Source organism: Drosophila takahashii, chromosome 3L (genome assembly GCF_030179915.1).
Source record: "Drosophila takahashii strain IR98-3 E-12201 chromosome 3L, DtakHiC1v2, whole genome shotgun sequence".
NCBI classification, from domain to species: Eukaryota; Metazoa; Arthropoda; class Insecta; order Diptera; family Drosophilidae; genus Drosophila; species Drosophila takahashii.
In genome coordinates, this window is record NC_091680.1 from 17,572,534 (window position 1) to 17,589,980 (window position 17,447).

At 39.7% G+C, this 17,447-nt stretch overlaps 2 protein-coding genes across 3 annotated transcripts in view; one reads left to right on the plus strand and one right to left on the minus strand.

The window, feature by feature from the left end:
• Positions 1 to 17,447, minus strand: part of dpr6 (defective proboscis extension response 6) — a 119,639-nt gene that overhangs the window by 19,845 nt on the left and 82,347 nt on the right. The gene's annotated exons all lie outside the window — the stretch shown is intronic.
• Positions 4,056 to 6,585, plus strand: LOC138912911 (FAS-associated factor 1-like). The gene is made up of 3 exons (XM_070214694.1): positions 4,056 to 4,173; positions 4,988 to 6,114; positions 6,170 to 6,585. Exons 2-3 carry the CDS (start codon positions 5,110 to 5,112, stop codon positions 6,536 to 6,538), a joined length of 1,374 nt encoding a protein of 457 aa, XP_070070795.1. The 5' UTR covers positions 4,056 to 4,173; positions 4,988 to 5,109; the 3' UTR covers positions 6,539 to 6,585.

The window sequence follows — 17,447 nt, forward strand, 5'->3', positions numbered from 1 at the left end:
CATTTTATATATTGGTTTCTATTTGAATGATTAAAATATTAAAAAGATTTAATAGAAATCACCTAAAATAAATTTTAAATTTAAGAAATTTGTCTTACATTCTCTACTCTATTTTCAAACAAAAAATGTGCAATGTTTTATAACCACAATAGGATTTCGAGTGGTCGAGTTTTAGTCGTCACTGGAAATTCACAAAAGTTTTCTTTAGCCAACCAAACTGGAAACGTAATTTTAAACCATTATTATTCAAGGCCTTCTGCTTGGTAACCGAAGCCAGCTTGCCTGCCTTTCATTATCGGACATTTTATAGTAATTTAAAATTCAAGCCCCGGGCCAAAAACCCCAGCCCACAGCCCACCTTTCACTGCCGACTTAAATTTTAGTTAAAGTTTATCCTGTCAATGTGCGCACCATTGAAACCTGAAACGGTGACAATTTCGGGGCCAAGAACTTTACCGTTGGCCGTAACAATATGTTGTGGGCGAATCCTCCGCTCTCTCACAGTATTTTGTGGCAACTTTGGCGAACAAAACTTGCCAGTGGATATATCCTGCCCGATGCAGCATTTACCTGTGTGCGTGCCGCCTCAAGTGCTCCATAAGTAGACCCGTTGTATCCTGTATCTATTCGCCCCATATCCCCTCTGCTCTGCTCAGCCCCCCTCCTTCCACGCCTGTGTGCGTTTAGTTACAGAATTTTGTGGTAAGTAAAACATTGCAGCCCCGAGTCACATGACACACGCACACGAGTGCAGATGGGAAAACCAGGCAACTAACCCGCACAAGTTGCATTCTGGGTCATCTTTGGACAGGCCTCTGGGGAGGAGAATGGAAGTTTGAGTGCACAGAAGAAAATTAAGAAATTCCAGCAAAATAATAAATATTTTTATTCAACTATTTGTTTAGTTGTTTACTATTTAACTATGCAAATTGTTCTGTTTTCCTATGAAACTCAGCAAAAAAAAAAATCGAATAATGTTGGCTATCTCTTAACTGTACCTATTTTAATGTTCTGAATTACTTTAATCTTTTATGTAATTTTTTTAATAAATTTTTAACTCAATTGTTTCTAACTACCTGGTTAATTTATAACAGTTTTGCAATACAAATTGTATATGGTATTATACAATTTAATAAAATAAAATCCCTAAAAAATAAATTAATTTCCTGAATGTTAGTTCAAAAAATAAATATAAAATATTTTTCCCAGTGCACTCCTCCATTGGCAACGCAGCGTAAAAGTGCCGTATACGGATGCACGTCCTCTCATATGGTAGAGTGTGTTCCGTTCGAGCATCGCTGCGGTGCACCTCAAATATTATTACCAGCATTCTTACCGATATTGCCGTGTACAGGACACTTCGCCCGGGAGGGTCTGCTGCCACTTGCATGCCAACTGGACATGTATTAAGGCCAACATCAACTTGTTATCGTCGGACAAGCCACATTGGAACGAGCGTTTGGGGCATGCCGATTGAACCATCGGGGAATGGCATGCTGGGAATTCGTTCGCGGATCGAACTTTTTTCAAGGACTCCTTTGAAAAGTGTAGTGGAGCATTTTTCATTGTAGTGAGTGTTTTTATGAAGCGATATGTTGGGCGAGTAGTATCTGTACACTTAGAAATATTTACACCTCTAATTTTGGGAATTTATAAAAAGATTTTTTAAATCAAAGCAATTTAAATTTATAGCGAAAATAATTTTTTTACTTTAAATATTAGGGTTTTTAAATTTATTTTGAGGGTATCACAAATTCGAATTTTCACATCCTGTTTTACTGTCGCCATTTGATATACAAAACTTTGCTACTTAGCCTGAAACACAAAACAGGAAAGACAAAAAGAAGATGATTTTAAAGACCTTAAAGAAAGCGACGGCGATGCAGAAAAGTTTAATGCAATTTCAGGTAAACGAGTCCAAATTGATTGCAGAAAGTTGTGCGGTTGAAGCGGCAGAATGACGACATTTTTACAGCTGCGGCGGTAAAAAAAAATACAGAGTGAGTGCACCGGCATAATGAAATATTACGAATATGCATCGCAAAATGTGGAAATACAATTACGAGTGCGTATGTGTGTACTGCCTGCCGCACACAAGGAAACATGGGGATTTTTATTTAATTTTTGTTGCAGCCGCATTTGTTGTTGCTCTGTGAAGCGCTCTTGAAACTTTGTGCAGAACACGCAGCCGAGCGCTTAATTTGCAACATTTCTTTGTCACAAGAACACTGAAACGAACAACGAGTGCTGCAACAACAGTGGCAACAAATGCCACGCCTTTAAGGCGGCAACCAGGACAACTCGCACATTGTAAATAAGATGTAATAATTTAAAAAAGCAGGAACCAAACAAAAAGAAGCAAAAGAACGGCTGTTTTTAAATGCGCGAGGGTTGCTTGTGAGCAACTGTTGGCAAAAGGAAAAACGAAAATAAGTGGCAGGGATTAGCTGCGAACCGATGCAGCAAATACCCTAGCAGATTTGTCAACAGTTTTTCTACGGGATTTCATGATGAGATGGCTTAAGTTTGCTTTGCTGACAAAATAAATTCACACCTTTCCACATTTTAGAAATAGATTAAATTTTAAAATAATAAAATTATAATAAATATCAAATATCTAATAAGTAAGTACCTATTGATATATTAATTTTATAAAAGTAAATTATTTTAAATTGAAAATCAACAAATATCCTTTTAAATAAAACTTGTTCTTTAAAGCATGGGTTCCTATTTGAAGGGGCTATTCTGTTATAGAATCCTTGTAACAAAAAATTTTAAGCCAGTCTTTAGTATTTTTTCAGACTTACTGAAATATCTCAAAGGATATACGATATTTTCTAAAATGTTTCAACTGTTCTCTGTTTATAATAAACGCATCTGCTGGTGATTTTCCGCATTATTCTTCCTTCCAACACGCTCTGCGTGAGAGTATAGAAAGTAAAACCCTTTTAAGCCACATCGGTGCCGTCATCAGTGGCAGACACACACACATACCGAATATATACACACACAATGCATGTTGCAATTGACAGCGCAATGGCAGGCAAAAGGCGCAGCTGCTTTCCCCCCACTCCCCCCCCCCCCACTCACACACACATGTGCAGAAGAAAAGCGAGGCAACTGGGAAAAGGCAGTCCGCTCCTTAACCCCACAATGCACCGCCGTTTCCCCCGAAACTAGGATGAAAAAGGAGCAGCTGCTCCTCGTGGCCAAAAAACCGTTTCGTAATTAAGTGCTGCCGGCAAAGTGTGGTTCGTATGTGTGTGTGTGTGCGTGTGCACTTGGCTATTGGTTGTGGGTAATGAGAGCCCCAGGAGTGGGCGTGGTTTTGCCCCCTTTTTTCCACCCATCCCCCTATAAGCAAAGATCCCTGCTTAGCCATTTGTTTGCTTATTTAAGTTCGAGTCTTCTAAATATATATTTTTTCAACTTTAAATTGAAAATTCCTTGAACAAACATACGAGCACGAGAACAAGTACTTCCTATCGCTTCATTATCAACGCGCTTAATCATGGAACTTTGGCTTGTCCAACTTGGAAAATAGTACGAGCGTCTGGACCTTCTGAAATTGAAAGCCCGAACAAATTGGAAATGCAACTTTGAATGGGTTAAGCTCCGGGCAGGGATGCCCAGCAGGCTCAAAGCGAGAGCTGCGGTGACATTTCGATATCCACTGACACAGGAATAGAAAGTGGGAATCAGCAGAACTTCGATATCCCCGGGAAAAGTTAGTCCCGAACAAATAGTGACAAACTCGGAAATGATAAGGGGAAAACAATTGGAACAAGGCCAAGAAAAATAGGAACAAATCGAGGACCTTTTACGAGGACAACAAATCAATGTGGGTGTACTATAAAATTCTGATACGAAAAAGGTAAAATGGGTATTTATTTTTAAAGAAAACTAAAATTCGCTATTTCTTAAAGAGTTATAGTTATCCAAATAAATTTATGACTACTCAACTCTAGAGATTTTGTAATTTTGACGTAAAACGTTTCCCAGTAAGCAGGAATTAAAAAGTCATTGAGCAATAAAAACAGCAAAAGGTTTCGGCTAATTACAGCTCAAAGCGCCGAGAAGGAAATAAAATCGAATTAGGTTTCTTCACACAACTACCTATTGACACCTGAAAATCTCTAAGCAATCAAAAAGTCGAGTTTCCTACTTATCGCTGTGAGTAGTACTCAACTCACCAATTTCATTTACGTATATTAACTTAAAGTCATGTTGAATAGAATCAGAACGATAATAAGTTTTGACGTATTCACTTCTCTGTACTCAAATTTGTTCTTGCGGTCCTGTACTATCAAAGTTCAAAAAAAAAGTTTAAAATGTATTCTTTTTAAAGAATACAATATTTTAAATAATGTTCCAAGAGGGAATTCCCGTGAAGCTAAGTTTAAATACATTAATATTCATGTTCTCGTTAGCATTTCGCTCTTAAGCCCTTTTGTATTGTTTTGGAGTTGAGGCAAAACTTATATACATTGCTATCGAATTTTGCTTAGCTGCAAAAACTTCTCTCTTTATTTCTCTTTTTTTCGCTTTTCTGCTACGTTTGCTAATTTAGTTTATTTCAGAGTGGAGTATGGATCGCTTCAAAAAATCAACGCCTTCATAATATTCGACAGTTCCCTTTGATTGTAAGTCGAGTTCAGATCGCTTTAAAAATTGAAGTCATATCTTTTAACTATTACTATTATTATGTGTTAAAAATTCTGATTAGTGCATATTACAAAACTTGTTTATACATTTTGAATATTTGTTTCTATTTGTTGACATTTATCTGTATATTCATTCCATTGGATAGAATGGAAATACTGGGCATTAATTTGCAGTGAGTAAATATTTCCAAATAATTTTTGAGTTCAGCAACGCTGACTCATTCGATTCGAGTCATAGAAATTCCCTGAATCGTATATTTTCTGTCATGTTGAATTATGTAAAGACTTTGAATTAAGTTATTTTTGTGTTTTGATTTTTGCAGGGCTGCATCAGCCTGGAAAAATGCTTTGAGTTACTAAATTAAATATTAAGTAGTCTCTGATTTTACTATTAAACTGACGGCAGACACGGTGAATAAAAAAAGGGGGTTAAGAAAATTGCAAGATGGACAATATAATTGAAGAGCCGTTGACATCGGTAAATACAAAGAAAATTATTTTAAACGGCGACCAAAAAGCAAACATCGAGGAAAAAACAACAAAAGTTGCAGAAAATGTAGAATCAACAAAAGCCGCAGAAACTGGTGAAAATATAAAACCTGCAAGAATCGTAAGGCCCGGAGAGATTTTTGAAAAAGAAGCTGCTGAAAAAAAGATTAAAATAGAAAGCATGGACCGCCAAGAAGTAAACAAAGTTGAGGAGAATAAAAGCTCCGGACGTGTTTTAACATTTCACGTAAAATTCAAGGACAAGATTGAAAAAATTTCCCTGCCCTACGAAGAGACATTGGACAAACTGCAGGAGTATATTTCAAACCTATTCGAAGTTCCCCCGAGTAGGCAGATCTTTCACGGATGTGGCCTGCATGGCAGTACCAGTGAAGAAATTCCGAATAAGCACCTAAGTAACCTGAAGATATCATCCCAAAACTACCTTACTGTAGAGGAGGTTATGGAATATAAGTTTCCCATTTGTTTATTGGAACAAAACAGTGGCCGCAAAACGCACCTGAACTTGTCCAATCTCATGCGGGTTCATGAACTTAAACAGTATGTGTACTGCATTTGTGACATCCCAGTGAGATACCAGGATTGGAATGGGCTGAATGACCAAAAGGACGAAGCAACCTTGGAGCAAGCCGGATTAAAAATGAACGATGAGATTACAGTTCGCAGCCTGCAGTCCCAGTTCCTCAATAGCACTGGTTCCACGTCAAGTGAAAGGCTATCGGATAGTTGCTCGGATGAAGAGTCGGATTCGGATTTGAGTTCCTTGGAAGCTTATTTTCCTGTTGTTCCTGCCTCATCTCCATCACAAAATTCCCTGATCGAAGGCAGCTATTCGTTTGCCTATAAGTACAAGATGCGTTTTGGGCATCCCATTCCAGAGTTTTATGCGGGCGAATTAGGCGACGCCTTTAAAAAGACCTGTTCAGAGCCATATGACAAGGTTGGTACTTTAGTCCTATCATCCACTAAAGTCTAGTTTTATTATTTTATTTTAGAAAAAAATCCTGGCTATTTACTTGCACCACGATGACAGCATTCTAACAAACATTTTCTGCCATCGCGTACTGAAGGCTGAGAAAATCCTAAACGTGTTGAAACACAACTTTATCGTTTATGGCGTGGATCTGACTAAGAAAACGCCGGCTGTGGAATTTTTCGGTAGACTGAAAAGTCTTATCTCCCTTGAAGCATCAAGTATGGCCGAGGGAATAGTTTTGGACAAGCTACCGGCTTTTATGCTAGTTAGTCAAGATATCGGAGATACTCACCCACTAGTTTCTGTCATTCATGGAGATGTTGGAGTGGACGAGTTGGAGCATGAACTTCTTGAACAGTTCGAACTCCGAATTAACTTAGCAGATTAATACGTTTTATGGATAACAGAAGATGACAATAAATCCATAACTTTTTACTTCTATAGAATTTTTTAAATATTTTATTTCGTATAATTTCGTTTATAAATTTAAATAATTGATTAAGCTTAAAAGTAGTATCGATAAAATATTAACAACGCAAAAGAGGTGATATTCAGGGTTGGTTTATTAAAAATGTTTTAAAATAAAATAAGTTTTTTATGTAGGCCTATTTAAATTTTTTTAATTGAGAGTTGAACTACAATTTCACACTTTAAACTATATAAATCTCCGAACGCCATAGACCTTGTGCAAATTTATCCACTGTTCCCAAAATCCATGTTACAATTTGGCCAAATTTAGAAGAAAGAAAGCTACAATCCGAGTCCGGTTCACACATATTAGGACGCATATACCTTGGCGGAAGCGAGTGTGTGTGTCCCATTTAGTTGAAAAGTAAGCACCGACCGCCCAAGCTCACACAAAAACATTTGAACAAACGAGGAAAAAGTGTTCAGAGCTTTTTTAGTTAGCGCCGAGCGTTTATTTTCAATTTGCTAGCGAATTATTCCCACACCCCCGCTTTTCTCGCACATGTGTATAAGAATATATGCATGTGCACATGGCCTCGCCCTTAGCCATTGTTTAAGCCGGCTGCTATATTTTAAGGTTATTCTGCAGACCCTAGTCCGCGGCCTTTCCACTGCCATTTCCATTTCGCTAGCATTTTGCCAGCGGTTTCCCGGCATTTCTTGCTGCTTTCTGGTTGCCGGTTCTTATTCCGCTTGCGGCGTTAAGCAGCTTAGCAAAGCGCTGCCAACCGACATAAATTAAAATGGCCAACGCTGCTTTTCCGTTTGTTTCCCTTTTTTCCGCTGCATCCGCTCACCCACACACCGCCACTCGTTTTGTTCATTTGCGTGGCAAACAAATCGCTCGAGCGGCAACAAATTGAGTTTCTTTATGATGTCCCATTTGCCGTGTGCAGGTGTGCGGATCACTCGTCCCATATGAACAGCAGCGGGCACAAAAATGTGACCGCAAGCATGTTTTTTAAATGCTTTTTGAATTTTAAGCAAATATATAGATAATTTTAAAAATTTAATTTAAAATGAGTTTATTTATTCCCAAATATGACAAAATATTTATTTAAAAATAAATATTGTTTAGTACAATCGATTATTAGTATTAATCGGCGTATTACTTAATTTTTTTTGTGATTTTAATTTCATATTTACATATTTAAGTGAATATATAATTAAACATAATTTGGTCCAAAAGGTTTAAACATAGCCATAGACATAACAGATCAAATTAAATATTTTATAATTCAATATAAACATTCAAAGAGACTTTAACACCTTTTTTTTAACCAATTCAAATAGATAGCACCATCAATTTATCCGCAGGTGTATTTTCATACGTGTGGATTGGAATAAATGTCTGTTTGGGCGTTGGTTTTTGGGACAGTTTGCGAGATGATTTTTCACTGCGCCCTTTTTGGCTTTTCTTGGCCTGACTCGGTCCTGCCATCTGTTTGGCCACCGGCGAATAATTTCTTATATCAATCACAATTAATTATGCAAGCCACCGGAGCGTGTGTGTGTGTGTTTGGGTTGCCTTTAAATGATATACGCCCTGACATTTTTCCTTATTAGATTATGGATTATTCATGCAAAGGTGCGCCAAAGCAGGGAAGGCGCGTCAACATCATCAGCGATAGGGTTTCCTCGCCTCCGGGCCTCCTATGTGTAATTTCACGGTGGCAATGGCTGATGCGGTTGCTACTGCATATTTAAAAGTTCGCCTTCCTGCTGCGGATACTATTTTGTGTAGGCTATAAGGGTTTCCCAGGCTGCTATACACTTGAGCGTAAAGCGCTGCTCGAGCAGCCAAGTAATTCTGACCAAGGCGAAAGGAGCGGAATTTCCATTACGACAGAAAAAAATATAAATAAATAAATATGAATATTTACCGAATGGGCTAAAAGATACCTATGCATTTTGGGAACAAATGGAAGAACAGAAAGCTTAAGCAAATTTTGGTTTTTTTTCGAAAACATACTTAGAATATTGCTGAAATCAGGCATGCTAATAAAGTAAATTAAATTAAATATTGATGAACTTTTATAAACTCAAACTTTAATTCCCCAATATAAATATGAAAAAAGAAAATCAGGTAATGTAAGTTCATTTAAATCTGCCAACTGCTGCACACCTTGCACCTGGGTAAAATACACCCATGATACCCATTGCAGATGCTCAAGAAAAAAATTGGATGGAGGAGAGGCAATAGCAGCGGCAACAGCCAGCGCGTAATGAAGTGAAAATTGTCCTTAAGCATCAATTTGCAACGGCGACAAGGACCACGGGGATGTCGATGAGACGACAAGATCCTTTCGCTACTCGCTGCGGTTGGCGGTGTACCCTGATAATTTGATGCTTGCCGATGCGCGATAAATATAATTTGTTGCACGTCATGTGTATTAACTTTTCGCAGACACTGTCTGTCAGTTGCGCCGAGGGACGAAGGACGAAGGACACCGAAGGCGTGGCTGCACTCGAGGACTTTCCATTATGCAGCTATTTCCAAGCAAACTACTCCTGGTACTATGCCGAAAGGGGGCGTGGCATGTGTGCTGACCCCGCCCACAAATTGTAATTAAAATTGCATAGCTAAATTGATTATGCATATAATACAGCCATTTCTTTCGGTTATGATGCCAGGCAGCAGCAACGGCAACGGGTCGAGAGTATCTGCAGTTGGCAGTAAGTAATTTCCAGCGGGTCGCCAAAGTTCACCAAGTGGAAATTTTTAATTAAAAGCAAATGCCTTTGAGTTTGAGCAAATTTCTGTATCATGCCCGAAACGCTTGTGGTGCAAGATTGCGGCAGGGATTCCTATCCCTTTTGTGTTCTTTTTGGTGTTATTTTGGGAGCAACCTTCAATTAAGCAACTGACCGCCAAAAGTTCGGATTTTCACCTTCACTACTATTTTGTGGCGGAAAATACGAGTACCGGTGCCGGTGGAGCAGCGGGATTATGGCTTTCAATCTGGGCAAGATTGCGAGCGAGTGCAGCCGGGATAAGCAAAAACATAAGCATTTGTTTGTGCAACACAATGACCCCCTGCATCCTGAATCCTGCATCCTGCTACACGTCATGCTCGATTCCACGTGGGTTGCATATCCGCAGTTTGGGCAGGGATAAAAAAAAGGAAAGTTAGGGTGCCTGGCAACTCTGCATGTTTCAATTTTGAATATGTTGCACGTTTTTTCACTGCCTTTTGCGACGGAAAAAACTGCAATGCACTCGTGGAAAAAATAGAAATAAAATTGTGAGCAGCGGCCAAGAGAACTGTGGCAGTTCTGGTAATAGACAGGTGAACAAAAAACACCGGACAGGTGGGGCAGGTAGGGGCAGGGGGAGGCGAATCAATCCGGAAACAACTAAAAAGACTTCATATTTCATTTCGGGTTTTTTTTTTGACCCCCCGAATCAAAGGGTAAACAGACCGACCTCCCATTTAATTATGGACAACCAAAGGATAGGACAATATGTCAGTTATACACCGGTTTCGCAAAGTTTGGTAGTTAAGGTGGTTTTTTGGCTAGAAAAAAAGAGCCAACTTTATGGGAAATTTGAAAACAAAGGAGTTTTTGACATGCAAAGTGGTTATGGCTCACAAGAATAAATACAACACGTTAAAAATACAATATTTATGGTGTCACTTTCTGTATATATTTGCTTTTGCACAGCAGGTCTCGAATATTGAAAAAGCAAGATGTGAAGAACATTCTTAAACTTGGAATTTAGTCTTTTGTACACAAGGAAGTCAAAGAAATTCCTCAGGAAATAATAAACTTTAACTAGAATTGAATTTTATTGTTTTCTTCGACAGCATTTCAGGTGGAATATTTGCCACCCCTTTTGTGCCTATCAGCATGTGTCGAAATGTTAACTAACAACCGAGTAACTGGGCATTTCGTAATTGAATTGCCAGCGTAGATTGGTATTTAATTAATAAAGCAAATGCAATTTTTGGTGCCCCCAAGAACCGGCAAAATAACAGCAATAAACACGAAAAGGGTCCCCTGTCTGGCAGACAAATTACCATTTACCATTTGACAGAAGCGGATACATAATCTGGCCAGCAGCTTGGACCGGGCCAAAATACCCGCCTCACTAACGGTTTTCGGTTCGTTTGGTATAATCAAAGCGGCCAACAAATGAATGTGTCACCTGTGCAAAAAGCCAAAGCTGCACAGGAGGTCTTTCGCCTCGGAGTGGTCAGAGTGGCCATTGAAGCCAGCCCAGTCGGGTAATAAAGCCAAAGGTAAAAGCCGAAAGGCAAAGCCGGCAGTGGCCAAAACATCATCATCCCCACAAAAGTCTGCCGGCAAATTGAGGCATACGAGCAATACAAATAAACACACATTTATTCGCACGACGAAATTAAAGTTTATGCGGGGAATATTCGTGTAGTTGCTGTTTATGAACTGGTCGAGTTACACTGGGAAAAATTTGATAGAAAATGAAAATATAAATAAATAATCTAAAAGAATATTTTAAAAAAAAAAGGTTAAAAGCCAAAGTATTTTTTAAAATAATTATTTATTTAAAAATTATAATTTTTTTTTAATACACAAAAAACAGTCGATACAAAAATATATAAAATTCTCCAAATGATAATATAATTTGTTAACTTTATTATTATTAGTGCAAGAATTAATTTCCAACATTTTCATGTCCGTTTCACAAAACTATGTACTTTAAAGTTTCAAATAAATTAAAGAAAAATCTTAAATAATCTGGTGTTTCATTAAATTTTCCTGTTAGATTTTAAGACCTCCCACAGAGCTTTTTCTTCGTGCACCTTTATTCTTATTAGTACCTGAAAATGTCATTAGAGGGGGACTAAATGTACGTTACCACCCGATGTACTGGCTTAACTTTGTTAATGTGACCAGCACAGAGGACACTGAAAGGGAATTCGCAAAGGAGATCAGCGCATAAATGCACACACTCATGAACTCCTCGGCAAGGACTCGCCCATAGACGAAGGTCCTGGCATATTGAGCAGGGCGCTTAGTGGCCGGCGGAAATGCCCCGGCAAGCGGAAGTCCACCGGCTCCTGTCCAGAACCAGGACCTCCGTCCCCTCCGCATTATTCAGCTGGCCAGTAGCTGACCAGCGAGTCAGTCCATGGCAATGACATTTACTATACACTCCAGCTCACTCGATGCTCGACTGAATGATTGATGCCTTTTATTCGTTTTCACAATTTGCGCAAAAACTTGATTTTCAAATCACATTCGTTAAAATCCCCAGAGCGTCCCAGGACGACCCGGTGGCAAAGGGAATTGGATGGAATGGAAAGGGATTGGGATTGGGACGTCGACGGGGGAAAGGGAATCCCGTGAGGGGAAATCGAATGGCTGCCATTAATGCCCAAGTCAACATTATGCCAGGGCAAGTTGTTGCTGCCTCGCATGTCATGTGACAAATTTGGAAATGACAAAATACACGATGAAAAATGCTCTCCCTCTCAGTCTGGATAATCGACATTTTTTCACCGATTTCCCTCTTTGTTTTTTGCTGCTGCTGCTGCTGCGCGTTTCAGTTGTCATAATTGAGTTTTGCAATGTCCTCAATTGGAATTGTAGTGTTTGAAAAAAAATTGAGTTCTGCCGGCTACTTAAACCACCCACACACATACGAATACACTTCTCACACAGAAGCGAAATTGAAAATGAAAATTTAATTAAATTTTGATATCCGCTCTGGCCATAAATGAGTCCAGCTGTAATTTGGATCCCGATCCCGATCCCTGGCCAGTTGGGTCACATTAAGACTTGATTTCAATTGAAAATTCAAATGGATTTGCTGGGCGGGGAAAGGGAGTACAGAGCAGTGGGGCAGATACATTGATAGAGGGCCAATATGCTGGGATGACTTTGCCAGGACACACACACATCCTTTGAGATTAGTCCTGCCAGATTGCACAAGTTGACTGTGTAGCTGGTGGAGCTTCTGCTGCTGCTGGTGTGATTATACTTTTGCCCAGTGACCTGCAGCTGGAGTGTCCTGACTTTCGATTAGTTTGTTTGCCCAACTCGGCTAAGAACGTGTCGCCATCATTGCAGCTACTTGGTTATGAGCTCATTTACTCACAACTTTTCTAAGCCACGAATTAAAGTTGATGCTCTACTAATTGTATCTTGTCAAGTGCACTAGATGCACTAATTTTAATTTATATAAACAGTCTTATCGCAACGTGGGCAGATAATAAATTTGCGCCTATGCTCGCATGAAATATTGTGCTGGCTTTGCCGAGCGATTAACATAAATAATTAGATTTGGGTCAAGTCGGGCGGCAATAACGTGGCCGAGAATACAAGGCAGAAGTACAAAAGCCTGGCCAACGGACCGAACACTTTCGGCTTTCGGCTTAATAGTGCAGCGGCTTATGCTGACCCCAAAATACACACGAGAACAATACGTTTTTCCATGAAATTAGCTTTCGGCATAAATCTTTCGCAAAATATTCGAGGAGTAGGAGAAGCCCAGGTGCGTTTACGATTGTGTGGGTTAAGTAGCTGTAGTTTACACGCCTGTAGACCAGTTCGCCATTTTACTTTTGTGTGGGTGTGTGTGTGGCCTGCGGTTATTGTGGCTGCAGCTGACCACTGACCCACCCACTTCGACCCACCTGAAAAGGTATCGCCTGGGCAACGAAATTAATCTCGTAAAATGTGCCAAAGTAAAAATGCAAAGGCAAACAGAAGGGAAAACAAAGGCCTCACAGTCGTAAGTGTAACTATGACACCCTGAGCCACTCATCCACTGAAAGGGAGTCACCCAACCACCACCCACACCCCACCCACATATGTCACGGCAAACTTTCGTATGCTGCTGCTCATGTAATTTATCAGTAAATTAAGCAATTTATTTTATTTATTCCATTACGTAAATCATGCAATTTGGCCCGATTTCATCATAGGTCGATGCCAGGCAATTTTCTGCCAACGCCAGCGATTTCTGGCCAGGATTTACATGCCCCGCAGCCGGCTTCAAGTTGTTTTTACCTACATGCTTTGGTAATTTTATTAAAATCACTTCGAGTGGCGGCTGGAAGATGGAATTTTCGGGCTTTTTTGGGCACTTCGAGCACGCAGTGCGCCCATAAAACGGAACCGAAAATGGGAAACCCCGAGGAACTCAAACAGAATATCCACCCACGTACGCATATGCGTCAAAACTTGGCTAGAAAATGTATGAATCTAATAAACAAAAGCCGTATATTATTAGCTGCGGATTTGTTTCGCCCCTTTTACGCCACCGAAGGAGTTATCCCGACTTTGGCCAGAAAATCGGGGTTGGTCTGCGGTCGCAGCATCCAGCATCCAGTTGCTTTCCCATTTTCCTACTTGGCTTTGCCGTTGTTCAACATGGCACAAATTATGTTAGTCGGCAATCTCTGAGGATTGACTATGCATGAAGCGAGGGCTCTAAGTGTGTGATTGCGATGGCGGCAGAGCTCAGATGTGCGGACTCACACACGGAAATGTTATCATAAGTTATGGACAAAGTTTTTCCAGGCATTAGTTTTTGTGGCATGCACTGGGGGAAAGCAGGGGCTTAATCATTTACAAGTAATCAGTTAGATAATGCAACAAATAGGTGAGATTAGAGTAATACTTTGCTTGGCGGATGTTATTATATCTCAGGAAGCTTATCTCTAATTAAATTAAATTTAATTTAACATTTATTATTTAATTTAAAAACATGTTTTATAATTAAAAATAATTTTTTCAGTTCAGATCTTTCTTGAACATTTTGCATTAAATATTTTGCTACTTAAGTGAAAGGTTACGCTAAACTTAATAACACCCTCTTAATAAACATCTCAGGTTAACAATTAAAGAAAGCCTCTATCTTTTCCAGTGTAATTGTTGCCGCCTATCAACAAACAGGCATCATTGCCATTTAAATACACACATCTCGCCTGTGCAATTTGCTGTCGCTTGTATTAAATTGTGTTGCCGGAATGCCAAACTAGCTGCAGCAACAACAGTGCGTCACATTCACATAGTCCCGTCCACACAGGAAGTGTTAGCTTTGTGCGCAGCTCCTAATGTACAGACTAATGGGGCAGGAACGGAGGAGGCAGGTGGACAGTTGCCAGGATTCTCTGGACCCGAGAACTCACACCAACTTCAGTGGCACACGTACACACGATTAGAGGCGAAAGATGGTAAAGGAGCATACCTGAGAACTACATTGAAAGAACCGGGTTCAAGTAGCCAAATAATTAAAATATCAAGAGAATTTATAGATCAGCAATTATTAAGAAATAATGTTTTCTTGAAATATTTAATTTTTACTCTAAACTTAACTTCATTAAGCTTCCATCATCTTGATAAGCAACTCATAAGAATCTGATAAAAATATTAGAAAATTGCTTAGAGGTTTATAAAAGCACTCGATATTATAAAATTACTAAACATTTAAAATACATTTTGTTGTATTAAAAAATACTTGAATGTTTACTTTGAAGTATTATTATATTTTGTCATATCAATTAACCAATAAGTTATATTAAAAAAGGATATAAGGATTTTACTTCCCAATAAATTTTTTTTTCTTTATCACTTTGCTGATCGCCTTGAATATTTCTATAGGTTTTATAGTTCAAGGTTCGAGTGCACATTCATAGATCAGAAAAATTTTCCTACTCTCCAATTCCTGGATTTCCCCGCAGTGCATCTGAGGGGGGATTGGGGCTTGGGGAATCGGACTCCAGCACGGACTGGCCATGGGAACCGGCCCAAAGACCGGGATCAGGAGGTTGGGCGCCCAGTCAACGGGGCAAACAATGAAGCGAAATTTTTGCGCTACGGCATCCTTAAGGCGCAATGTAATTTCCTGTGACAAAATACAAAGCTAATCTGCAGCACACAACGTTGTTGGAGGGACACGGAGTGGAATAAATTCGCCATCCTGCGAAACTTGACTAAAGGATTTCGGCGTCTCTGGTTGTTTGTGTGTGTCGAGTGTGTGTGTGTGTTTTGCAGGACATACGGGTGACTTCGATACGTGCAGCGAGCCAAGGGATTTTCCTCCTATTTTTCCTCTCTTCTTTTAGGGATAGAAGGCAGGTCAAGGCTTTAACTTCTCACACTTTCCTTGACCTGGCCTGAGTCGTTTGCCATTTGATGAGCAGCCAACAAATGCGCTACACAAATAGCCAAAGAAATTTCAAACTGGCGAAAATAAATCGAAACTGGAAGTTTGCTTTCCTCGGGATTTCCTCGTACACTTTTAGCCAGGTTTTCAGGGGGATCAGGTGGCAGGACATTTGTCGGGATTCCGTTTGATTTCTCAAGTGTAAACTGCGAAGGCAGCGTTGTCCGTCGCACAAATATCAATATGCCGAGCCACGAGTCACCTGATCCCCCATCTCACCCTGCGCCTCCTTTTCGCCCGCTCTCCTTGGGCCATAATTGAATGGAGTCAGGTGGAAGCCCCCATCCTTTGGCATCCTGCAAGGATGCATCGAAATCATCAGCAGCAAATAGGGCAAACAACCTGCTTAGGCATTCCGACTACGCAACGTGGACATGGTCCGTTCTCCGGCGAGGAGAATTCCGAGTCCTGATTTACCCAATTGTTGCCTGATTGACAGGCACATCCAATGCAATCGCTCCTGAGTCGGCGAATGCACAGTGGTTTTTGGCTGTGGTTTTCATATCCAATTTAATGGGGCCCGGCTCTCCGAAGGCCCACTAATGTGGCTGCGGCCCAACCCAATTCGGCAGATTCCCAAGGCATATGCTCCGCATGTTCTGCTCCTGACAGCTCAACGTTGCTTCTGACGGGCGGGCATCTCAAAATATTTACGAACTTGGGAGCCTGGGTGCCAGCATCGCACTCGAAACCAAAACCATAATAGCGTTCAGTTTGGAAGAGGCCACAACATTATTTTCTAGTCTATTCGAGCAGTAAGTATTTGTTAGTAAATGGGGGTAAATGATAAAAGATATAAGAACTAACTATCTATCTATCCAATGTCTAACCAAAAATAAAAAAATTTATTCATATTTTTTGTCATAATAATACAAGTCTAATTTGTATTAGCATTTTTATGTGTCTTAATTTAGGAAAATACTTATAAAATTTAAAAAATGTTTTTAGTGCATTAAACTTTACCAATTCCTTTTTTCTTAGAATGCAGTTTTTTTACCTCAGCTTTTAATAAGTTTTTACTCGAAATAATGGTATTTGGATTTATTTTTACTTGCAATTTGTAGAATATACCTGAATAATTATCTTATATAATTTTTCTTTAAACTTCAATTGCTGACCACTTCCATCCAAAAGGCAAGAAATCTTTCAAACTGCTCTCGCCACCTGGCCATCAAGACTAGTCCATGCATATCCTGGCCAGAAGGAGTGTGGTGCGCCTGAAGGACATTTCTGATTGCGAGGCAACGGGAACTGGTAAATGGACAATTGACAGGGCCATTCTCGAAGCCAAACTCTGATCTGCGTTTTGTTTGCCTGTCACAACATGAGGCCCTTGTTTCTGTCATTAACGCCTGAATTCCAGTGGCCTTCGACCCATTGAGACTCATTGTGGCCAAGCGCAACTGAAGGTCGAATTCGAGATGCCGCATCCATATAGATAATCTGATTTTTATCCAGATTACGATTGTACAAAGCTTTTGTTCAAACACCCAAAAGGCCATCATGCCACAACAAACAAACAAGCAAACCGGGCAAAAAAACTTATTGAGTCCACAACATATTTCGGATTTGTTAATCCGCTTTACAAATAGTTTTTCAATAACCTTAATGGCTTTGTCGTTAGATTTTCAAAAACAAAGACACAAGCTTCAGTAGGAATAAAGTCACTAAG